The sequence below is a fragment of the Ruditapes philippinarum genome, unplaced genomic scaffold (assembly GCF_026571515.1).
Source record: "Ruditapes philippinarum isolate M1 unplaced genomic scaffold, ASM2657151v2 ctg4042_1_1_1_1, whole genome shotgun sequence".
Lineage (NCBI taxonomy): Eukaryota > Metazoa > Mollusca > Bivalvia > Venerida > Veneridae > Ruditapes > Ruditapes philippinarum.
The window spans coordinates 3,418-29,792 of record NW_026853023.1 but is presented as its reverse complement, the minus strand read 5'-3'; the positions used below and the strand labels follow the sequence as shown (position 1 = coordinate 29,792).

General features: G+C 33.8%; 1 protein-coding gene across 1 annotated transcript; it reads left to right on the top strand.

Moving 5' to 3' along the window:
• Positions 1-5,856: 5,856 nt before the first annotated feature.
• Positions 5,857-21,433, top strand: LOC132731882 (basement membrane proteoglycan-like). Its single transcript, XM_060718181.1, has 5 exons — positions 5,857-6,113; positions 16,316-16,508; positions 18,222-18,364; positions 20,172-20,279; positions 21,360-21,433. Exons 1-5 carry the CDS (start codon positions 6,044-6,046, stop codon positions 21,431-21,433), a joined length of 588 nt encoding a protein of 195 aa, XP_060574164.1. The 5' UTR covers positions 5,857-6,043.
• Positions 21,434-26,375: the final 4,942 nt, after the last annotated feature.

The window sequence follows — 26,375 nt, the reverse complement described above, 5'->3', positions numbered from 1 at the left end:
TTTGAAAAATATTTTGTTTCAAGAAAATTAAGTTATTTTTCCGATGATGTGTTTTACTGTAAAATAAAAAGTCGAATGAAGTCCCCCTTGGCGTTGGTTACATTTTAAGTGAAATTATTGGTTTCAGCAGCATAACTTTTGAATGATTGTGTTTACATTTGGCATTTAAGTATGCATTATCAAAACACAGGTTAAATAAGATTTTTTTTACTGCAATCAACTCATAATTAAAAGAGTTATGCCCTGCCAGCGCTGGTTAACCTTTTAATTTAAGGTCCATTTTCTCAGAAACCATAAAAGTTATTCACTTCAAACCCGGTATACACGATTATTGTCATAGAAGAACGCAAAATTTTCAAAAGGACAGATAATCTTAAAATTATAAACATGTTAACTTGTTAAACATGACACCATTTCAGATGGGCACAAAATCTTAACATAATTTTTGCAAAGTTAAAGACATTTTTACGACGCGGTCCGTTGCTATGAAAAATCGACCGAAGTAGTACTTATTTCCCCGCATATGCGCGATCTGCGTAGGGCAAAAAAAAGCTTAGTCCAACATAGAAATATAGAAGAAGTTCCTAGACAATAAGGTAAAAGGTAGAAAATTATATAAAATAGCTTTAAACAAAACTAGAAAAGATTCCTTTATAGCTTTGTTGCCAAGATTGCCATAAAAAGGCATGGAAAAGGAAATTGTTTACGGTGGGCCCGCTTACGGTCACGGACCTGACATTGAGAATTTTTGTAAGAAAATGTGGAATTATATATTTTATTCAAATGGGAGTCAACTAAATTGTTGTTGAAATGGTTCATAAAAAAGATAAAAGAAATTTTATAACATATGAAATCGAGGTTAATTAGCATTCTGAAAATAGTCAGAGCAGGCCGGCACGGTGATAATGCATTTTTACACGGATTTATATTATATATATCCGTGATTTTTAGTGTTCAGCTTACCTGATTTTATCCTTTATTTGACTGTGATGCAAAACAGATAAGTTTTAAGTCACATAAATATATTTTAAATAGTTATTTTTTTTTTCAAAATCTTTAAGTAAAGTGATATAACACTCGTTTTATCCGGTTCCTCGTAACACATGTTAATATTTTTAATGCAAGTCACAATTATTGCCTCTTCACAAATCAATAAACATTGATGAGATCGGTATAAATAAAAGTTACTTAAATTACGATTTTCATAATTGTACGTGATTAACTATGTCATGGTTGTAAAACGTCCCGGTTGAATGATATTTATACAATATCTAGCTGGAAACAAACAACCACGGTCGCGTGTCAATCTGTTTAACACTTACCGCCTGGCCAATCAGTCAGTGACAGCGACGGTAAATGAAACACTAGGGCGTATCACAACCGATAAAACAGTACGCGTGCTTCCAGATACAGTTTCTGAGGCTATACAGACCCTGCCAGTAGGAAAAGCTTGTGGAGAGGATAATTTAGTGTACGAACATTTAATTTACTCAAAAGACATTGTTTCTAGAATTCTAGCCAATATCTTCACACATATGCTTAGGATTGGCTACATTCCAGACGATATGAAAAAAGGCGTGATTATAACCTTACATAAAGGAGGAACTAAAAGGAAGGATGATCCCAATAACTATCGTGCTATAACATTATCATCAGTAATTTTGAAAGTGTACGAGCTGGTATTGTTATCAAGATGTAAAAATACTTTACTGGAAAAACTTAGTTCTCAACAAGGTGGTTTTCAAGAGAAACTTGGTTGCTTGATGACGTCATTTCTATTACGCGAGAGCATATTGTTTGCCCGTGAAAACTCTTCTAAGTTGTACGTGTGCTATTTAGATGGACGTCAAGCCTACGACAATGTCTGGCATTCGGGATTATTTTACAAACTGATGCAGTGTGAAGTAGACAATACAACAATAATCTGCATTGTCGAAATGTATAAACGAGTGACTAGCTATGTTAAGTATCAGGGTATCAAATCAGACAGTTTTCCCGTATTACAAGGAACTAGACAAGGAGGGAAAAGTTCGCCATTATTTTACCTCCTCTTCATTGATGGGTTGATAAAGGAATTAGAGAAGTGTGGATATGGCTTTTGTGTATATGACCTAAATGTTTCAACCCCAACTGTAGCCGGTGATATGGTCCTAGTGTCATTGTCGAAATGTGGTATGGACAAAATGCTCGAGATATGCTCCAATTATTCCCGTCAATGGAGATATAACTATAATGTCATGAAGTGTGGAATAATTGTTTATAACGAAAGAGATACAGAATCAAAAGATAATCGTGTGTTCAAATTAGGAAATGAAGTGATCAAAGAAACAAAAAGTTATAAACATTTAGGCATAGAGACTGAAAAAACCCTCAACACAAAGAAACCAATATTTGATGCAGGGAACAAACTTCGCGGCACTTTGCTTAGTATTCATAATAATGGCATAAATCCTCAACTTTTAAACCCAATCACCTCAAGAACTATTTATTGCTCTGTTGTCATTCCTCGTGCATTGTATGGTTGTGAACTTTGGAATAGTTACTCGTCTACAGATATGCAACAGCTGGAAATTTCTCATAGGTTTTGTGCGAAATTCATTCAGGGACTCAAACCAAGAACTCCAACAGACTTAGCCCTGAATGCAATTAACCTCAATGATATTGAAACTATCATAAATTACAGGAAGCTTCAATTTTTCGGACAACTGTGTCGTTTGCCCTGCATATATTTGGTAAAACACGTATTTATCAACAGACTGACTAAATATCTACTCTTTGATAAACAAATATTTGGATTTATCCCTGACATTTATCGCCTGCTTCAAAAGTATAATCTTGAAGAAGTATTGATAACTTTTTTGAATTGTGGTATATTTCCTTCTAAACAGTCTTGGAAATCGGTACTGATTAAAACTGTTTTACAGAGAGCGAATAGTGATAGATTTGAAAGGTTGCTCTCAAAAAGGCAAGAGCTCCAACGGATTGTTCTGTCTGATAGTCCATCGCAACTATGGAAAGTGGCCCGACATAATCCGAAACAACAATATATTTGCTCCTTCTTGTTAGACTTAATTGGTACTTGTTTGACACCAAGCTATATTTCTTTATGTAAAAACTGTGAACTTTTAAACGATAGTGTTGTGGCGCATGTGATATGCTTTTGTACAAAAAACTCTGCAAGGAGAAAACAATTATGGGATGCAATAATTCAATCGAAAGGCATGGATATATTCTTATCCCTTACAACAACAACAATAGAAAGTCAGTGTTGGCGCGTTGTTCAGTTTGCTGCAGATAATGATGGGAAGATATTGCACAATTATAGTATAGCAAAATGCCTATACAAGTTGTTCAAATATATATAATTGTATTATTGTGAGACATTAACGTAACGCCTTAAACACTGATATGATCTCATAAAAACTATCATTATCTATCTTTGTTTTTATAATTTGTTTGTTTTCCTCGGTTGGAAAAAATTCATCGTAATTATATAACAGTATGATAGGTATTGTAACATTGAATGTCGTCTTTTCTTAAGAGTACCTTTAAATACTCTAATAACTTAGTCATCATTTTGCTATTTCGTTTCGAGTAAAATTTTGACAGAAGTAACCGAAGAAAGATATGAATATACATGAATTCTCAAACTAAACTTTAGCAATTAAATATATCTTTTGTATCCTGTATACTTTATAATTTGATAGTCAACTTCTAGTTTTTGCAGAGTAAATACAAATATACGATGTGGTTTTTATATAATTAAAGTCTGTTACATACATCATAAATGAGATAAATGTAGATATCAGCATATCTCCATATATTTATTCGATCTGAAAGAATTGTATAACAAATGATGTTTGCTTAGATGTTATGATTTGTAATTTATTGTACATATGCCATGCTCTGTTATTGTTCGGTTTTGTAAATATGTTTTGCTCTTCAATATTGGAGGAATAAAAAGTATCTATCTAACTATCTATCTAACTTAAATTACGATTTTCATAATTGTACGTGATTAACTATGTCATGGTTGTAAAACGTCCCGGTTGAATGATATTTATACAATATCTAGCTGGAAACAAACAACCACGGTCGCGTGTCAATCTGTTTAACACTTACCGCCTGGCCAATCCAAGGGAAGTGTACAGTACACATTGTGATATATTATGTAATACAGGGGTAATAAAATTTAATCTTTAACACCCTGCTGTTTAAATTTAAATAACAGATGAAAAGGTCGTCTAATGATACCTTACACAGACGTCTTTTGTATGCGCCTGTTGACCATTGGATTATTAGTCCTGCATATTCATTATATCTGTTATAAATATCATTTGACGTTTTAAGTACTTACCGCTTTAAGTCATCCCAAAATTACTGTTTTCTGGTTGATATAACATGGAATCACGACTATTAAAGCCTTAAAGTATCATACACTGCATTCTCGGTAATCACATTGATATCTCTTTGATGCCTTGAAGACATCTCTGATATCACCTCAATATCAATGTGATGCCTTGTAGATATCTCTGGTATTATCTCTATATCTCTGATGCCTTGTGGATACCTCTGATATCACCTTGATATCTCTGTTATGCCTTGTAGATATCTCTGATTATCACCTTGATATCTCTGTGATGCCTTGTTGATATCTCTGATATCACCATTATATCTCTGTTATGCCTTGTATATATCTCTGATATCATCTCGATATCTCTGTGATGCCTAGTTTATAACTCGGATATCACCTTGAAATATATGTGATGCCTTGTGGATATCTCAGATATCACCTTGATATCTCTCTGATACCTTATGGATATCTCTGATATTATCTCTATATCTCAGTGATGCCTTGTGGATATCTCTAATATCACCGCGTGGATACATCTGATATCACCTCGCTATCTCTGTGAAGCCTTGTAGATATCTTTGACATTATGTCTATATCTCCGTGATGCCTTGTGGATATCCCTGATCTCGATATCTCTGTGATGTCTTGTAGATTTTTTTTCACCTTGTTGATATCTGGTATCATTTTGATATCTTTGTTGTGCCTTGTGGATATCTCTGATATCTTTATATCTCAGTGATGCCTTGTGGATATCTCTAATATCACCGCGTGGATACATCTGATATCACCTCGCTATCTCTGTGAAGCCTTGTAGATATCTTTGACATTATGTCTATATCTCCGTGATGCCTTGTGGATATCCCTGATCTCGATATCTCTGTGATGTCTTGTAGATTTTTTTCACCTTGTTGATATCTGGTATCATTTTGATATCTTTGTTGTGCCTTGTGGATATCTCTGATATCACCTCGATATCTCTGTGATGCCATATAGATATCTCTGATATCATCTATGTTATTTCATTAAAGTAAATCCATGACATTTCTAAGATATCATATTGATATCTGATATCAGTCTTCTGCATGGAATATATCTGATATCTATTTGATATCTTGATATTTATTTTACATATCATGGTTATGGCAGAGTTGATAAATTGGCGAAATAAGAGGAAATTTATATAATATTTATTTTTATCATATAATGTTTAGAAAATATAGTTGCATATGTATGTAATTACTATTAAATCTCTCCCTAATGTTTTGTCATTATATAAACAGTTATGTAGCATTATAGGATACGTAATTTTCTTAGCAGAATTTCATTGCCTTTTTGCCATTACCACGAAACTTAATATGCGATGGTGCTGTCAGTAAACTACATAAACAAGTTTTTTACTCCAGGGAACATTTTAAGAGTTAAGTGGCTCTTATTACATCCTTGTTCATATCTTTTTAATAAGTCACTTGAGTCTTAGATTGTTTATATCCTGTTAGAAGTGAAGAAATGTATCTGAGAAAACAAGCACTAAGACAATAAAATGCTTTCTGGACTGTTTATGTTTGTTTCCACACTCTGCTATATTTTTAAACAGACTGAGGTCAGGGTGTCAGATTAAACAATCAGTGTAATTGAGAATAAACTGGTACAGTTGTATAAGTTTGATTTTAGGAAATTTCAGACAAGTCAATGAAAAGTTTGCATTTCAACATGAAGTGTTTAATTTTTACCGGGATTCTTTTTGGAATCTATCAAACGTGTAAGTTATTTTACATATAGTACGTATTCTCAAAAGTTCTATTTATGACACAGTCAGGCAGCATGCCTCCAATATTCATTCTAATTGTATAATAATTGAAATGCGTGGTAACTAAGGTACTTAAATACTGACAAGAAATCAAACTATGTAAAATTACTCTTTTAATGGCAGGGTTATTATCTGTAATGCTGACAATTAAACAGTAGATCTACTCTGACAATTTTTTTTGGTTGGGTTTAGTGTTGCACCAACACAGTAAATTTCATATGGCAGCTTTCATAATTGAAGAAAATATTATTTTAAGTTTTATAAGTAATAAAAAGTTTAATCTAGCAAGTCATATAATTATAATTAGAATAACTGACACTTCTGGGGGTTATAAATGTAGCTATTTCATAACTATATAGTGTCTAACAGATATTTGCAATAAGTAAAAAAATTGTACTTTAATGCTGAGTATGAACTTTTCCCTAAGTTTTCTGTAAAATATCATTCCTTGTTTTAAGCTCACCTGAGCACAAATTGTTCAAAGGATAGCATGTTGGTTTGTCAACTTTGGTTATCAACATTTTCTGTAAACAATATCTTGGTCTTTAAATCACAAGGTGAATTTGTACCAAACTTTACAGGTGACTCTAAAATAGATTTATTAATGGTTCCATTTATTTATGCCCTCTGAAGGGCCTTATAATATAGTAATTGCACTGTTCCTCTGTTGGATAATCTTATCCACGCTTCATCTCCAAAATTACTGGGGATATTTCAGTGAAACTTCAGACGGTTGTTTGTCACCATGCCTAGTTGTGCATAGTATGTTGATTTTCCGCTTGATTTTTTTTGCACAGTTATGACCCCCTTACGGGTCAATTTTTTAGTAAAATAAGCTTGTCCACACTACATCTCTAAAACCGCTGGGGGATTTTAGTGAAACTGCACAAGATTGATTGTCACCAAGCCTAGTTATGCAAAGTATCTTGATTTTCCGTTTGAACTTCTTTTGGCAGAGTTATGGCCCCTTAATTGTATTTTTTTTAGTAAAATAATCTTGTCCGCGCTTCATCACCAAAACCTATGGGGGATTTCAGTGAAACTTCACAGGATTGTTTGTAACCAAGCCTAGTTTCGCATACTGTCTTCATATCCTGCTTGATGTTTGGGCACAGTTATGGTCCCTTAATGGTTTAATTTTAGTTAAATAATCTTTTTAACTACTCTAAAAAAACCGTGGGGTTTCAGTGAAAATTTACGGGTTTGTTTGGGGCCCAGTCTAAAGGGTTTTTATTTTGATTCCCGTTAAATTTTTTCACATTATATCTTTTCAATTTTGAGTAAAGAAAGTTTGCCCCATTTACATTCCCCAAAAAACTTGGGGTTTTTATGAAATTTCAAGGATTTTTTGCCCCAAACCCCAGGGTGATAGTATTTGAATTTTTTTAACCCACCCTTATCTCCAAAAAAAATTTGGGAAATTTGAGGAAAATTTAAAAAAATTTTTTGCATGGTGTCATATTTTAAGCCTATTTGATTTTTCAGTTTTGGTATGAATTATTGAAACCTTAGTTAAAAATTTTTTTGACTTTTTTCCCCCAAACTTTGTGAATTGTAATGAAATTTAGTATGATATTTATCAAAGGTGGTCGGATGTATATTACCTGTATTTTTGGCAAATTTTGCGGATTTTATGTCAAAGTTTTTTTTCGTGCGCATAAGTCACTTTTTCAGGGTTTTTTTCCAAAAAGCTTAAAATATACATAAAAAATTTAATCTTTCCCTCAGAAACTACAATGCCTAGAGCTTAGATATTTGGCAAGTAACATCACCTCATGCTCTTACAATACTTATTTAAAAACGATTATCTAAGATTTTTAGTTTTCAACATGTGGTACATGTTCCCCAAAAAGTATTTTACATAGAGTCATAAAATTCACAAAACAGTTGAATGTAGGGGTACCCGTGTCCTATGGATACATTTCTAGTTTGAACAAACTTGGTAGACACCCACTAGAAGATAATTCATGCTGAACATCTAAACTCTTTTTACTATATACATAATAAGGAATATCAGTGATCCTCCTGGGTAGAGCCAATTTTGATCCAAGGGCTTTTATTTGAACAAACATGGTAGACACTCATTAGAAAATGTTTCATGCTTAATATTTTTCAAGTTTTTACTATATACATATAAGGAAAATCAATGACCCCCAGGGGCAGGGCCAATTTTAATCCTAGGGCCCTTTTTAACAAACTTGATAGACACTCTCTAGAAGATGTTTCATGCCAAATATCTAAGCTCTAGCTCTTTGGGTATATAAAAGAAGATATTTAAAGTTTTTTTCTTTTGGTTGCTACGGCAACCAGAGTTTGCATGGAATGAAATTCTTTGAACAATTTTTTAAAGGTCACCACCAAAACCACATTTCTGTGAAGTTTGGATGAAATTGTCTTAGTAGTTTATTAGGATATGTTGTTTAAAGTAAAAGTTTACAGACGGACGCCGGCCGAAAAGCGATCACAATAGCCCACCTTGTCACTTTGTGACATGTAAGACATAGGCTATATATCACGATGGGTTTTTTAGACCATGAATAAAACCATAAAAAATATCTGTCATTTTGATGGAAATATGGGTTCTTTATACCAATTGTGTCACACATTGAAATTCGAGCTGATTAAAAAAATCCAGTTTAGAACCCCTAAATCCAGCTGAAAATCCAGTTTTGGCCCAATTTTTACTTATCACATGTATGCTCCATACGTTAAATAAATCATGCCCTTGGGTCAAAAAATAGACCTTGCCGTAAGGGTGACTAAATTACAAAGACTTGTTAAAAGACAGGTATTTAAATATCTTCATATGGGAAAATAAAACGTGTAGCATCATTTTATGGCTCTCAGGTGGCCAATCTAGAGCCGTCTTGACCCTTTTAATGTTAATACCAGTCACATACGGGATATGTAACAATATTGATTTTTGATAAATTGATATTTTGAAATAACATTATTAAATATTTATAATATGGTTACGTATACAAAGGAAATACATACGAAGTGTTCTATCTGCTAAATGTCCATAAAATTTGCAATATATTTCACAATTGTTGGATATTTACTTCTACAAAACAGACTGTGCTTCTTACATCACAAGGTAAGTTGTAATTAGTTACAAATGACTTTTACAAAGATGAAGCCACATCAAAGTCACAGTTGAAAGTTCAAGCCTTAAAGGCACATCATGCCTCAGAAATAAAAAAAATCATTCTGAAGAAAGGGCATTTATTTCATTACGTTTAAAAAATGGTTTTAGAGCATGTTCCTGTTCATGTCCCAAAGACAGTAGCAATGAATGTGAAATAATTTGTCACAAAAGTAACAAAATATAAACAACGTTTCTAGTCGAAAATATTTGAAAATTTTCGGAAATTTTACATCTAAACGGCAATAAAATGTAGATTGCCAAATACAAAATGCAAAGAAGCCAGCACACCAGGAAGGGAAGTAACTCTGTTAAACTTATTCTTCAATTTCCTGTTTAAGGTTATCTATCCTCTACTTTGTTATATTGTGATTGAAACATGCCAGAATTTAAACAGGGGTCCAGGCGGACTTTTCATCATGTCGAAAAAAAAACTGATTTGCGTAAGGAAACTGGTATAAAATTTGAATTTGTAACCGCTTTTTGTAAGAGGAATCAATTGACCAACCGTCGTCTAAATATACAATAATTTTTATTCCATGTGTACTTATTCGCGCAAAACTTTCCCGCAGAACATAAAACGAAGGGTAAAACGGTTAAACGAAAACTCCGTTTTGTTTTTTGTCTTTAATTAAAATCCCAAAAAGTTTGTTGCTTTGCCGATATATCTACGTATATGATGGTAACTTGATTTTGAATCGAATTTAAACATAAATCCTCCCTTTTAAATATAATTTTGTGCTAGATTAACGTCCTCGAAACGCATTTTTCATTCTAAACTTATTGATTTATAAATATGTCGTAAGTATAAAATGAGCCGCTTTTTGCAGAAACCAAAAGAGTGTTGGCTACTAAAGGTTTAAAGGAACCTCTAAAATTCTGCCAGATTCTAGTTATTCTGAAACTGAATCTAAAACAAAAGGCATGTTATCCAGAGCTTATCTGTTGTTTTTCATAAACATAGATTTTTGGCGTATGAATAAAAGGGATAATGTATGCGTTTTGATATAACTGTTAGCCCCAATTTCTTCCCAACATTTTATATTCTGTTTAAGTCTGCCATTTAACGACGTTTTATCTATAGATTTATTTTTCTTTAATTTCAAAATATTCTCTGTGTTCCTTATATGTCACAAACAAAGAATGAAAGTTAGAATACTCAACTTTGAGTTCATTTACTTCTTGGGACTGTCCTTCAAGTGGACTTTTTGATGATGTCTGCGTCGACGACTGTTTTGAGCTCAACATCGGATTTTCGGTTGATGTAGTTGTATTGACAGCTGGAACGATAGTATCCGAATTTTCCGCAAGCAAAGCATTAGTCCGTGGATTTTGGTCCTTGAAAAAATCTCCGATGTCCTTGATAAGCGTAGGTATAGGGGCGAAAAAGACTCTGTTCAAACCCTGATCTCGGCTGCTGAATGGTAGGAAGAACATATACGTTGGTAGCAGAATAACAGAATAAGGAGAATAACGGGTACTAACGTGCTTTTTCTCAGACTTTCGTTTTTCATCTCTTTCTTTTATGATATTGAGTGCCGCTTTTTCTGCCTTTTTAGCTCGACTATTTTTACTTACATACCGTACTGGTGGAATTACTGCCGAGGCCATCCGCCATCATGTGTTTCGACCCCTAGCTCGTACACTCTCAGGATGGGGGGTCCACAGTGGTGATGAATCACTGCGCGTTGGTGGTGGGTTTCCAGCTACTACTGTCTCTCTTTCATCCATATCCAGCAAGATGCTTTCTCTGCTGCTTGGCCCAGTTTCTTGATTGCTGCTCTTCTATTCTGGCCAGTCACTCCCACTGCAGAAAACATTCTCCACACTGACTGTGCAGGGAAGCCTCTGCAGCCAACCTCAACAGGAAAGTTCCATGTCTGCCATCCTCTATCTCTGCATTCTGCCAACAGTCCATCATATTTTGCCCTCTTTCTTTCATTTGCTTCGCCACATCTCTCCTCCCAGGGAACTGTCAACTCTATGATTACTACCTTTTTACTGCTTGTAGACCAAAGTACCATGTCTGGTCTTAGGTTAGTTGGTACAATATCAGGAAATTGCATCTTCTTTCCTAGATCAACTTCTAACTGCCAATCCTTTGCCTGATTTAGCATTCCTGATATGTTCTTTTTACTTTTCTGGCCTACTTCACCCTCCTTCACAAACTGGATCTTCATAGGTTTGTTTCTAATGTGTTTTGCATCTTTCCTCTGTTTCTCTATCACTTCAGCGAGTTCTCGGAGTACTTGGTTGTGTCGCCATGTATATCTCCCCTGTGTAAGAGCGATATTGCACCCTGAAAGAACATGTTGTAGAGTTCCTCTGTTTCCGCACAAGGGACAATCTGGTGTTTCTGAAAGTTTCCACCTGTGCAGATTTGAAGGTGTCGGTAACACATCATACACTGATCTCAGAAGGAACTGCAGTTGGTATTGCGGATATCGCCATATATCTGACCATGTTAGGGATCGTTGTTCCAATTCCCATCTCGACCAAGCGCCTTGGCTCCCTAATTCTACTGTCTTTGCTTGTCTGTTTTCTTCTTCTCTAGATTTTATCTCTCTTTGGACAAGACTTCGTCTTTCTTGGGTGTTAGCGTTCTTCCAGTAGCAACTTTTTGATGTACCAAGGCCCTGTCGTCCTACTGCCACTGTTCCTACGATATCTTTATGCCTCAATCTACTCTCTGCCTCTGAAACTGCTTTTGATGCTGACCATTTTCGTCCTGTTCTTACTTGGACACCTGCTGTTCTTACTTCGTCATCTCTAGATTCTTTCAGTGTCATCACAAGGCGACTTTTGGCTAACTTTGAATTCTTCCACTAGAGATGTAATTGGTAGCTGCAACTTTGCGGTTCTGCTGTACAGTCCTACAGTTGTAAAACTTGGAGGGACACCTTACCATTTCCTAAGATGTCTGTTGATGGTTCTTTCAAGCTTCTCAACCGTTGTCAATGTAATTTCGTACAGCATAAGTGGCCATGATATCCTTGGTAGGAGGCAATGTTGGTATATCCATGCCTTTAATTTCCCTGGTAAACCTGTCTTGTCGATGTTCCTCATTCCCTCTGACACCTGTTGTTCAATTCTCTTGATATTGTTTTTGTCACTTAAAGAGTCATCATACCATGTTCCTAGGCACTTGATGGGATTGTCAATTATTGATGGAATGACTTCTCCTTGCACCCTTAGTTCGACTTGGTGTGCTCTCTTCCCTTTTCTTATAATTAGAGCTCTAGACTTCTTTGGCTTGAAAGACATCCTTGCCCATGTTACTGTCTCTTCCAAGGCCTTTAATACCCATCTAGCCTGGACATCGGTTTCTGTAGTGATGGTTAAATCGTCCATGAACCCTCTATTTGGTGGTTGCCTGATGTCAGTTGATGTTTTTGGGCCTCTAGTTTCTCTCTCTCCAGATAATCATATTCATTCCTATGACAAACAAGATAACTGAGATGGTACATCCTATAACTATTCCTTTTTGTAGTTTCTGCCATGTTGTTGTAAATGTGCTTGTTGTAAATCGCAGCTCAATCCCACTGAGATAACTTCTTATCACTTTCTTAAAGTGGTCGGGAATATGGTAATGATGTAATGACTCTTGTATCAGCATGTGAGGAACAGTACCATAAGCATTGGCCAAATCTAGCCATACTACTGTAAGATCTTTCTTGTTCACTTTGGCCTCCTGAACAAGTTGTGAAAGGATGCTCGTATGTTCAATACATCCTGAGAATCCTGGTATTCCGCCCTTCTGTACTGAAGTGTCTACATAGTTGTTATCTGTCATATATGATGTCATCCTTCTAACCATAATAGAGAAAAAGATCTTTCCTTCTACATTGAGGAGGGAAATTGTCCTCCGATTTTTCTTCTTTTGGAATGAAACACCCCTCTGCTTTCTGCCAACATGATGGTATCTTCCCTTTCCTCCAAACTACTTTCAGTGGCCTCCACAGGTGTTTCAAAATTTTTAGGCACTTCTTATATACCTTGTACGGGATGCCATTTGGTCCTGGTGATGATGCAGACCTGGCTTTTTTCACTATATCTGACACTTCTTTCCATGATGGTTCCTTAGTGTTCATTGGTATTTCTGGTTCTAGTACTTTTTCTATCCTATCACAGTTACCTAGATGTTCCCACTGCCTTTCGTCGCTGTGTGTCTCTGATAGATGTTTTTCCACTTCCTCTTTTGTGCTTTTTACTGATCCCGCCTTTGTTCCGTCCAGTGTTGATTTGGTAAACTTGTAGGGGTTGGCAACAAACATTGCTCTCTTCTTCCCTCTTTCTCTCCTTGCTTTTCTGATTCTTTCTGCTCTTTGTAGATTGTTTCTTCTTTCCCTCAGTATTGATCTTAAGTCATTCAATCCTTCTTTTTCCTCCTCATTTGCTCTTCTATACTGCTTTGTGACATCATTTATTTCGGTTCTGAGTGTTTGTATTTCTTGTTGACGTCTGTTATGTTTCATGTTACCCTGAGTGCCTTCTCTGGTTTTGGTGTTATTAACTCCAAATCGATCTTGTCCTACTGCATATACAATAGTTGACAATGCCGATATCTTTCTCTGTACGTCTCCAGTAAGTGTGTTATCCAAGATCTTGTCTAGGTCTTCATCAAAGATCTCCCATCTCCTATCATCTGTTGGTGGCCATTGTATCTTTTCTTTCCTGCTGTCTGTTGAAGGTGTCGATGTTCTCTGCTGGTTTTGATTCCATTGCTCCTCCTCAATGTTGATCTGAGTAGCTTCATTAGGTAAGAGGTCCTCAGCACTGTGGTGTGCTTCCTGGCTGTGGTCCTCCGTCGTCTCATCAGTGTTAACTGTGCGTTCCCTTTGCTGCTTCCCAGATCCACACTTAGTTCTTGCCTGGTGTATCTTCAGACCTTTTAAGTTCTTGCAAACCTTCCCACAATGACACTTGGTTTCTGCCGTTGTTCCAGTCAAAGTCCGTTGGATTAGCCGAGTTGTTACCGTTTTATCCTGCTCAATGGGTCTCTCATCCTCCCCCCCCCCTCTCGGAAGACCCTGGGGGTATTGCTCTTTATTCTGTTCTGTAGCTTGGCAGGAACAGGAACAGTGTGTTGGGATGCCAACCCTTCACACCCTGGTTTCAGTCTTCCCTGAATGCCATCTGTCTCTCCAGACGTCACCATTCTATTCTTGGTTGTCAGCCGGTCTTTCCCAGCAGTCACTGGTAGGTCCAGATTACAAGTTACTTACAAACAGTACTGGTGGAATTACTGCAAACACCATCAATGTCCTCAGCCGAGGCCATCCGTTTCGATAAGAATAAGTAGAGCTATTGTAGTCACCCGAGCGTCGGCGTCGGCGTAACCACTTATGTTAAAGTTTTTGTAATACCTCAAATACCTCAAGTCCATTGACATATGGCTTTGAAACTTTGCACACTTCTTCACCATCATGACCCTAACCTGTAGACAGGAGGAGGTAACTTTATCAAGCATTTTGACAGAATTATGCCCCTTTTTCGACTTAGAATTTACGTTAAAGTTTTTGTAATACCTCAAATATTTTCAAAGTCCATTGACATATGGCTTTGAAACTTTGCACACTTGTTCACCATCATGATTCCAACCTGTAAACAGGATGATGTAACTCTATCAAGTATTTTGATAGAATTATGCCCCTTTTTCGACTTAGAATTTACGTTATTTAATTTTTTGTAATACCTCAAATATTTTCAAAGTTCATTGACATAAGGCTTTGAAACATGTTGAAATTTTATACTCTTCTTTGAGAGCATAATAGGACTCTCTGCAATGCCTATAACTGTAATATGGATTTAAAGAAAAATTTTGCCTTTTTCTTTACTGAGAAAATTTTACCTTTTAAACAAAGCTTTTTTTTACTATCAAGCACTAAGAATAGTCGGGCGTTGCTGTCCTTCCGACAGCTCTTGTTAATTTTCTTGCTGTCTTATTCGTCACTCGCTAGATCGTTTTGTTTATACTCGGAAACAGTAAGCCAACCACCTGGCGACGTGTATGCTAGTCGGATAAGTTTATTTCGACGATCAAGCTTATTTTTCAAAAGCTCGCTCCGTAATGTTCAAGATTGTCGAAACACGATTCAAGCTTCCAAACTAAAGTCAGCAATTCACAGTTGAAATCAATTTGTACCTGTGCTCCTTTAGATTTTACGGCAGTTGACTTTTCTTTAGTTGTTTCTGGCACTTTATAAATGTCCTTTTTAAATTCCGTGAACTTATTATCGTGATAATTTTGGAAAATTTTATTTCCACAAGCTCTAAATTTTCAGACATTATTTGAAGCTAATATATTTAGATTTTCTTCTGACAAAATTTCATATCTAACGGCTTGACAAATAAACCTCGAATGCCCGCTTTACTAATTACAAAAATCCCGTGCACTATTGCCGCCAAAAACATAACTTTCGATTATTTCCTTATCAGGAAATACTAAGTTAAGGTGTATGATTCAATAAATAAATTGGCCAACATGTAAGTTTTTAGAAATTTTAACAGGAAAACAAATTAAAAGATTTTGAGAAATAATAAAAGCATTTCTGAGGCATAATGGTCCTTTAATTCATTTTGTTTGAAGAATGTCCATTAAACTAGGGTGAAATGTTTTTTAACTTATTAGGTTGATAAACACTTTTTTAAAGCAATGTGGTACTTAAAAATCAACTAGAAAATCTAAACAAGCGGTTAGTGATAAATTAAAGTGCTATGTGAGAAACTACGGTGCTATGTGAGAAATTCTAATATCGTTTTACCTATTTCTTTTTGAGCAATATTATACAAATAAAATAAAATGTGAACTGCAAAATGGCTTGAATAAATGATTTAAAGACATAAGTTTAACGCACCTAGAAACTACCTCATGATCTATGATGTGAAATTGTCACCTTGGTGCATTAACGGATTAACTCCTTTAATCATTTAATGGGAGTAAACCCGCACTTAGGTTACAAATGTAAGAGAAATTCTCTAAATATTTATTTTAAAACAATTGTTACAGGCAGTGGTAATCAGTGTGATCTCACAATACAGAAAGATGGTCTGGAACTACAGGATGGTGAATATGTTATTGGTTTAGGTGGACAAATTAATCAGATTTACTGCAAGGCTCTGTGTTCAGGACCGAACCCCACCCCAGCCCTTAAATGGTACAAGGCACCTAACCAACGTCCAGTCAGAATGTTCCGCGGAAGGTTTGTCACTTATTAACCAGTGTTAAACTTGTTAAAACTTGTATTTTAGAACATCCACATAAACTTGAATTATGTTGTTTTGTGGTAAATCTTCCGTAAGGCTCATACTGAGAAAAAAACATATTCATTTTCATATTCTTTACATTAAAAATATTCCTGTGGGAAAATGGCCCTACGCTTGGAGGTCAGTTTGCTATAAGACCTTTCAGTTTGCTCTTGAAACATAGCCTTGCAAAGTAAAACAATCTTTTTTTTTAATATAAATCAAAGATATTTTGCACTACAATATTGATTTAAATCTAATCCCTATCTTAGGTACTATAAGTGATTTGAATCCCATCTCTGTTTTCGGTACCATTAGTGATTTATATCCCATGCATGACTTAGGTACCATTAGTGATTTATATTTCATCCATGACTTAGGTACCGTCAGTTATTTAAATCCCATCCCATTCTTAGGTACCATTAGTAATTTGACTCTCATCCCTGCCTTAGGTACCATTAGTGATTATAATTACATCCCTGTCTTGGGTACCATTAGTGATTTATAACCCATCCATGACTTAGGTACCATTAGTGATTTATAACCCATCCATGACTTAGGTACCATTAGTGATTTATGACCCATCCATGACTTACGTACCATTAGTGATTTATATCCCATCCCTGCCTTACGTACCAATAGTGATTATAATTACATCCCTGTCTTAGGTACCATTAGTGATTTATAACCCATCAATGACTTAGGTACCATAAGTGATTTATATCCCATCCCTGCCTTAGGTACCATAAGTGATTTATAAATCCCATCCCTGCCTTAGGTACCATTAGTTATTTAAAACCCCGTTCCTGTCAAAGGTACCATTAATGATTTATATCCCATTATTGCCTTAGGTACCATTAGTTATTTAAATCCCATCCCTGCCTTAGGTACCATTATTTATTTAAATCCCATCTCTGCCTTAAATACCATTCGTTATTTAAATCCCATCCCTGCCTTAGGAACCATTAGTGATTTATATCCAGACAGCTCTTGTTTAACTATCAAGCACTGTGAAAAGTTGAGCACGCAGGTCCTATTTCACTACACAGCACTTGTTTTACTACCAAACACTGTGAATAGTTTTGCATGCAGTCCTTCTGACAGCACTTGTTTTACTACCAAGCACTGTGAATAGTTGATGCTGCTGTCCTCCTGACAGGGCCTGTTTTACTATCAAGCACTGTGAATAGTTGAGCCTACAGTCCTTCTGACAGCTCTTGTTTAACTATCAAGCACTGTGAAAAGTTGAGCCGGCAGCTCCTATTTCACTACACAGCACTTGTTTTACTACCAAGCACTGTGAATGGTTGAGCCTGCAGCACTTCTAATAGCACTTGTTTTACTATCAAGCACTGTGAATATTGATCCAGATGTCCTAACAACACTTGTTCTTCTATCAAGTACTGTGAATAGTTGCTCCTGCTGTCCTTCTGACTGCACTTGTTTTACTACCAAGCACTGTGTATAGTTGATCCTGCTGTCGTCCTGACAGGGCTTTTTTTTACTATCAAGCACTGTGAATAGTTGAGCCTACAGTCCTTCTGACAGCTGTTGTTTAACTATCAAGCACTGAGAATAGTTGAGATACAGTTCTACCGACACTGAGGGCTTATAAGCACTGAGAATAATCAAAAATGCAGTCCTACTGACAGCTCTTGTTTATATTACAGAATGTATCAAGATAGAACAACATTCGATAGAGTAAATATTCTGACAATCAAGGACATGTTATACTCTGACATTGGAATTTACAAGTGCAAAGGATGGCTGAAAGACCAAGGTTGGGTGCAGAAATCATTTGAGCTCACTTTTGGTAATAAATATATATGTTTATTATGATAATAATAATTAAAATTTCTCGAATATTATGCATTGCCAAATATATTCCATGAACACTTATCTGCCTTAAGGGCTGTGCTTGCCTCTGTAGATGTAATTGAGTATTGTTTTTTACGTCCTAGTTTCAATGATATGGTGGAAAGGCATTTGCATTTTCTAGTGTTTTCACTAATAGTCAGTTTGTGATATTTAGGAAATAGAAATCAATTTTTAGTGTTTTTAAGTAGTGTTGGGTATCGGACTCAAAAATCACTATCGATAATCGGACCACCACAATCGATTGTCTGCCGATAGTATAATCGAGTTTCGCATTTTTTATATCCCTTTTTTCTTTAAAGGTACCAATGCTTGGTTTTTTATACAGTAGTGACCTCATTTTGTGAATAAATAAACTCTTGTCTCAGTCAATATTTGAAAAATACAACTTTATGGCAGTCAATATTAGGTTTTGTAAATTAGTTGAATTTTATTATTTACATTTGTTAATGTGTACATACATTTATACTGGTTTGTCTTAATCATTTAATTGTGCTCCTGTTGTGTATTCATTTACATGTTACGCCCTAGGCAATTCAGCGGTGGTAGAACATTTGAATAATCGATTTTAAAAAAAGGACTATCGATTGTCACCGATTTTGGGGTGGTCCGATTAGTTATCGATTTTCAGAGACACTGTTTTTAAGTATAAAATGCACGGTTCGAGTTCAAATGCGTAGGAATATAATCACGAAGACCAAAGCATTTATTAAGCGTGCATTATTATACTATAATGCAAAAAAATAATATCAATTTTTAATTACAACATGCTTATATAAAAGAAAAAGAATAAAATTAATTCTGTTGAACAACATTGAGAGTACAAGTACATTTGTTTAATTGATGTCATATCTGATGTCATATGACATGTAATCATTCATTTTTATGTTGTGCATTTATCATGTAATAATGCACTTAGTTTGATAGAGAAATAGTATGAAGTGTGATGGAAGTATTATTGTATATTTTGAATATGTATTTAGTGTATATCGATCAACTAATTATTGCATTACAACAGTTTTCAATTAAAATTAAGTATATACACAAACAATACATACGTCATGCGTCCTGTGGGGTAATTAAAAAGAGTTTATTTTAATATTACAAATTCTTAACAAAATAATGCTGATGGGATATACCAGAGAATATAGCCTTCTGAGACCTAGGTATGTCTTGGTAAGCACCAAGATACAGGTAAACAGTCAGCAACCTATATAATAACAAATTATCTGAGTCTTAATGAAACATCTGACCATCAGTTTGTTTAATTCTTATGCCCCTTGATTTATTGACAGATTGGCATATAGTTAGTTCTCCTGTATCAATGTTTGACTATGAACTTAAATACTGGCCATAAAATCTATTACTTGGTTGTCTAGAGCCTCACTTTGATATTTCAATCTCTGAATGACCTTCACGTTAAAGGTCACATTTTGTCAATTCAGGAAATTACACTAGTTCTGCATTATTTATGAACAGATTTTGTATGGGGTACATTTTTATACATTTTTAATTCTATTTGAATGAATTGCTTCTCAATAACATTTTCAAATACCACAAAATTACTGTTTATCCTCAGCAGAAGGAATTATCTTTCTGAATAGCACTAGGACGTACTTTAATGACTTAAATAGTCTGGCAACTCTTTGTGTATAAGATGTATATGTAGTCTGTATATTATGTACTTGACTACTGGTAATTTGACTTCTGGTAATTTGACTACCATTTGACTTTGTTTCCTGTAGGATGTAAGGGTTTAGATCATCAATGTGATACCAATACATGTATTAGATATGATAAAGTATGTGATGGCCATGTAGACTGTCAGGACGGAACAGATGAACAAAACTGTAGTAAGCATTTCTCACTTACATACCATCTTATTTAATTCTCCATCTTTGTATTTTTGTTTTCCATATCTACCTGCTTTTGTCCAGGCTATTTCACTACTACCATCTGGCTGTTAAGCTCAAAAGGGAATACATGGAATTGTAATCCAGGACTTGCTGGTTTTTTTGGTCCCAGAGCAAAGCAAAATTTCTTTGTGACAATGATCTCTGACATCAAGTCTAATGGACATTGGTCTCTCACAGCTGATTCGAAAATTATGCCAGCTAAGTAGTTGGTCATTTTCAGATAAATTGGTAATAACTAGTTAGTAATCCAGGTAAGTTGAAAAGGTAAACACACCACAGAGATATAAGCATGGGTTAAAATTGGCATAAAACATTCTCTATAACAACTGAATGGAAATCATTCAAACTGTAAGCTTTACTGTCAAGACAGCTTCATTATAAGGAGGAGATAAACTTACTGTTGCAGTTACAAATGTTACATACATTGTAACATATAAATGTTACATACATTCTAACATATAAATGTTACATACATTGTAATGTATAAATGTGACATACATTGTAATTTATAAATGTTACATACATTGTAATTTATAAATGTTACATACATTGTAACATAAAAATGTTACATTCATTGTAACATATAAATGTTACATACATTGTAAAGTATAAATGTTACATACATTGTAAAATAAAAATAATACATACATTGTAACGTATAAATGTTACATACATTGCTACATATAAATGTTACATACATTGTTACACATTGTAACGTATAATTTGTTACGTACAATGTTACATAAAAATGTTACATGCATTGTAACATATAAATGTTACATATGTTGTAACAATGCATTGTTATTTAAAACATTGTATAAATGTGTGTATAAATGTGTATAAATGTTACTTAGATTTGTTATAATATAAATATTATATCTTGGTAGCTTAGAAGAAAATCCTTCTGATTTTTGTTCAAATGTGAACTAAATCAATGAAAAGTGTTATGCTTTTGAGGAAGAAGTTTTTTATCTTAAATTTGATAATTATTTTGATATTCATGTGTTATAACAACAGGAGAATGTAAGGCGAACCAGTATCATTGTAATAATGGTGACTGTATTGATAGAAGCTATGTCTGTGACGGATAAAAACGATTGTATTGTTTGCCTCGGATGAATTTAAAACTGTGGTAATGTTTTAATATAAGGGTTATGAAATGTCATACCTTGTCTGTTTTAAAAAAGAAATTTTAAATATCATTGTTTTATACATTGATTTTTTTTATTCATTTTAAGTTTGACTTTCAAGGTTTTATGGAGATTTTTCCAACTCCCCCCAGCGTCCATGCCCTTTTTCCCAGTTTTAAAATTTTTTGGGGAAAGTAAAAAAAATTTTTTTTTTTAAATTTTTTTAGTTTTTTTAAAACTATAAAACCTTTAAAATTTGGGTTTGGCCCTTTTATTATAAACAACATCTTATTTTGAAAAAGTTCAAAAATCTTAGAAGAAATTTTTTTTTAAGTTTTAAATCCCCCCCCTTAAACTTAAAACTGTTTTTTTTAAAAGGAAAAATTATTTTTTAAATTTTTATTTTCTTTTTTTTTTAGCGGGATCAACTTCAAACTTCAAATATATGTTCCTTATCATCAACCACATCATATGTGATAAGGAAGGTTTTTAACTCAAGCACCAGTATTTCAAGAATTATCTCCCCATTAACTTAAAAAATGTTATTTTGAACTATTATTTCTTATGTCTTAAGGTATCTACTTCAAACTTCAAATATAATATGTTCCTTATCACCTACATTATGTGTGGCAAGATTCGTAACTCTAGCAATAATATTTTTCAGAATTATCCTACCTTAAACTTTGAATTTATGTTATAAAATGTTATTGTTTACTATATATAGGAACTTAGTCATTTCTTAAAGTATCTGTTTCAAACTTCAAATATTTGTTACTTATTATCACTCACATCATGTGTAACAAGATTCATAACTCTAGCATGAATATTTCTAGAATTATTCCCCAATGAATTTTTTAATTGCTATCTCGTTTCTTTTTTCAAAGGATTTATTTTAAACGTTAAATTTACGTTTCATATCAATTCCCTTATGATATCAAAAAATAATAGGCAAGGTTCATAACTCTAGCATCTTTAAATAATTATATGGCAAGGTTCATAACTCTAGCATCAATATTTTTCAAATTATCTTCCTGTTAAACTTAGAATTGTCCTTATTTTTTCTGTAACTTCTTTTTTACTTTAGGAACTTCAAAGACATGTTTGTTATCATAACCTTTGTCATATGTGATAAAAAATGTTTACTCTAGCTCCTGTTTGTCCAGAATTATTTCCATTAATTTTTTAATTTATCTAAAAATTGTTATATTTTCATTATAAATGGTATCTAGTCTAGACATAAGATAATTGCTTTTTGTCATTACTCACATCATGCATGACAAGGTCCATAACTCTAGCATCTTTCAAGAATTATTTCCTCTTTGAACTTATAATTTTACTTTAAAAACTTTATATACTTTTTGCTCTTATCATTTTTGCCACTGAAGGGATTGACTTCAGATTTCAAATAAGAGTATATGAATGTCTGTTTAAATTGACACTGTGCAAAAATATCAAACATTTGCGTGCTTTCTTGATCATGAAACATAAATATATTTATATCATAATTGTTTTTTTTTCTTCATAGTTTTTTTCTTCCTTTACTGTATCCAGTATTTCATTAGTCAAGCATTCCTATTTTCTCTGACAGCTTTTGTAATTTTTTTAACTGTTATATTTATGACAGATTGCAACCGCTATACTATATATAGGCTGTCTTCATTGCATGCTATGTGAATATATTATAAACAGGTTGTTGTCCTGACATCCCATGTGGCCATGCTATTTATATTACTAGCTGATGTCCCAACATCTCATGTGACTATGATATTATATCCAAGCTGTTTTCCTGACAACCCATGCCAATATATTACATACAGGCTGTTGTCCTGAAATCCCATGCGACTAGTATATAGTAAGTAAGTAAGTAAGTAAGTAAAGTCTTTATTTACTGAGGCTACAAATTTGGTTACCCAATCTTCCATGTGGGCCTCAAAACATAAATATACATAAAATATACATAATTTACATCATGGTTATACAGCGAAATTTTCAAATAACTTACATGAAAACACAAAATGCATATTATATACATGAAAACAACAACAACAGAAAACAATGTACATTCAAACAAAATACATATTCAACACATACATACATTACTTAGCAAGATTAAGGTACATTGTACTTATGTGAAATTCCATCTGATAAAGGAAGCTTGAAATTTTCCAATAGTTTCAGATTTATGATACACAGACTGTTGTGTTCCTGAAATTATATTATATCATATTATACAGGTTGTCTTCCTGACATCGAGTGTGAGAATGGTGGCTGTGTTTCAAAGGAGAAAGTGTGTGATGGTCATAGAGACTGCATGTTTGGTGAAGATGAACATAATTGTAGTAAGTGATTTCTTCAACATAGTCTATACTTTGTAACTATTAACATCATTATGTGTTACAACAAATCAACTTTTGATATCAGCAGAGATGTTTTTGGTGAGTTATTAAAAAAATATTTCATTTTAAATTATCTTTCAAATATTTCAAGTTAGCGCATTTAGAATGGATTGAGGTTGGTGTTAATATGTTGGTAGGTAAAGGAAACAGTTCTGTATTATTGTTAGCTGTGTTAGCTGTTAAACAAAAGGATGCCATAACTAACTTTTATATATGACAATTTTTTTTAAAGACCATCACCTTCACTTGTAGGCACGAGAAAACACAGTTTAAGAAAAAAGGCATTTCGTTCCATTTCTCTTTGTTACCTTTTTATGCGCCCATTTGAAAAAAAACAGATTGTACAATAGGAACGACTCTGGCGGTTTGGCGGGCAGCATCCACGTTTTGTCCAGAGCATATCTCCTACAATCATAGAGGGGTTTTGATGAAACTTCATAGAAATGTTCTCCACTATGAGAAGCCGTGTTGCAGGCATGAACCAGGTCAAAGGTCAAGGTCACACTTAGAGATCATTAAAAAAGGCTTGATTGAGCAAAGCTGTTACATGTGTAGAAGGATTTCAATATAACCTCGCAACATTGTAATAAAAGTATGTGTACAGCTACCTATATTAACATTGTAATAAAAGTATGTGTATTTTTACCTATATCAACATTGTAATAAAAGTATGTGTATTGTTACCTTTATTAACATTGTAATAAAAGTATGTGTACAGCTACCTATATTTACATTGTAATAAAAGTATGTGTATTTTTACCTATATTAACATTGTAATAAAAGTATGTGTATAGCTACTTTTATAAACATTGTTATAAAAGTATGTGTATTGCTACCTTATTAACATTGTGATAAAAGTATGTGTATAGCTACATATACTATCATTATAATAATTGCATGTATATTGTTACCTTTATTAATATTGTAATATTATATATATATATATATATATATATATATATATATATATATATATATATATATATATATATATATATATATATATATATATATATATATATATATATATAATAAAAGTATGTTGTTTGCGGCCATTGTAGCGCAACTTGCTCTTAACGAATGTGTTCTTTTTTTAAGATACGGAGCAACTACTTTAAGCTTTTTCACAATGCATTCTTTAGCCCTTGTATAACTTATTTTTTTTGTTTATTTAATTAGTGATGATTTACCCTTTGATCTAAACGCAGACTTAAAAAATAACTATCTGAAATAATTGACAAGTGTGCGGCTGTCATATACCTTTGTAACATTGAATACGGGCATGCAACCGAACAACCTTTAGCTATTAAAACTTCTTTACCCGATCTATAAATATCGGTCTTACTATTTTTAATCTTTAAAAAACAGTATGATCTATTTTGAATTCAACATCCTTACACAATAAATTGCTCAATTCATTAAACCTAAGAAATCCAGCATTACCAATTAAAATCATTGATAAATCTCTTAATTCTAAAACGTCTGTGAAATTCTCATACAAAGCACATAACGTTTTTAACATTTCGGTTACAACAACATCTTTCTTAGAAGTTGGCGAAGAACGAATTCTTTTCACTGTTTCTAACAAATTTTGTACAATGTTACTGTCAGTAGGACCTGGTTGATCATTTAATCAATGCACCCATTATTTGCATAAATGCAGATGAAATAACGTGATACGATTTTCCTTGATCCAATAAATTGACCAAATACATGGCGCATTGTGCTGTAAGCAATTCACTTACCAATATTCCTCAAATAAAGTAAAACAATGTTTATATTTAGTTGTAGTACTATCAGCACGTGACTGCAATAAATAGCTTGCCATATTACTAGCAATAGTGTCCATTTCGCTGCTATAAACTCCGGCATCGTGCATTTTACGTTTCAGTGTAGATTTTAAGCCAACACCTGAAAAAATATTACCATATATAATAATCTTACATCACCTAACTTATTGTTCTTTAAGCTATCATATCAAATTTTAATGGTTCATTGTCAAATGAGCCATTATAACCATTCCCGACAATAATATTTGTTCTGTAAAACTTTAGTACCTGTTTCACAAACAATTTGAAATTTCAATTTTCATTGATCAACATTGGCCAAAAAGAAGAACTTTTCCATTTTTGGCAGAACCAATGTACATTTTATGTGCTCTCTATTTATCTTATTTATGCAGTGCACTACAAATCTTGGTGGCGGAACAAGCCAATTATTTTCTTTTTTCAGCTCTTGCACAGTGCCTGGTACCCACCAACAGGAATTTAATCTTAGACAGTAATTATTTTAGGGGGAGGTAAAGCGATCAATTGTGTGCGGTCCCCATAAACGGTCAATGCGTGAAAACACACTATCGTGTATTTCCCAATCATCGCAATCTTTACAGCGACTCATAATCTGCAAGCTCATTATGTTCCCGAGGAATCCATTATGGACATAAAACAATACTTTCATTTTCACAAAAAATGTCTAAATCTTAGTCCGTTTTTTGAATACTTGGAATT

Bases quoted from the DNA above. Each gene is read 5' to 3' on its own strand.
- LOC132731882 (XM_060718181.1), top strand. From the start codon at position 6,044: ATGAAAAGTTTGCATTTCAACATGAAGTGTTTAATTTTTACCGGGATT. The intron at 6,114-16,315 runs GTAAGTTATTTT...CAATTGTTACAG, and splicing joins TTTTGGAATCTATCAAACGT to GCAGTGGTAATCAGTGTGAT. The intron at 20,280-21,359 runs GTAAGCATTTCT...TTATAACAACAG, and splicing joins AACAGATGAACAAAACTGTA to GAGAATGTAAGGCGAACCAG.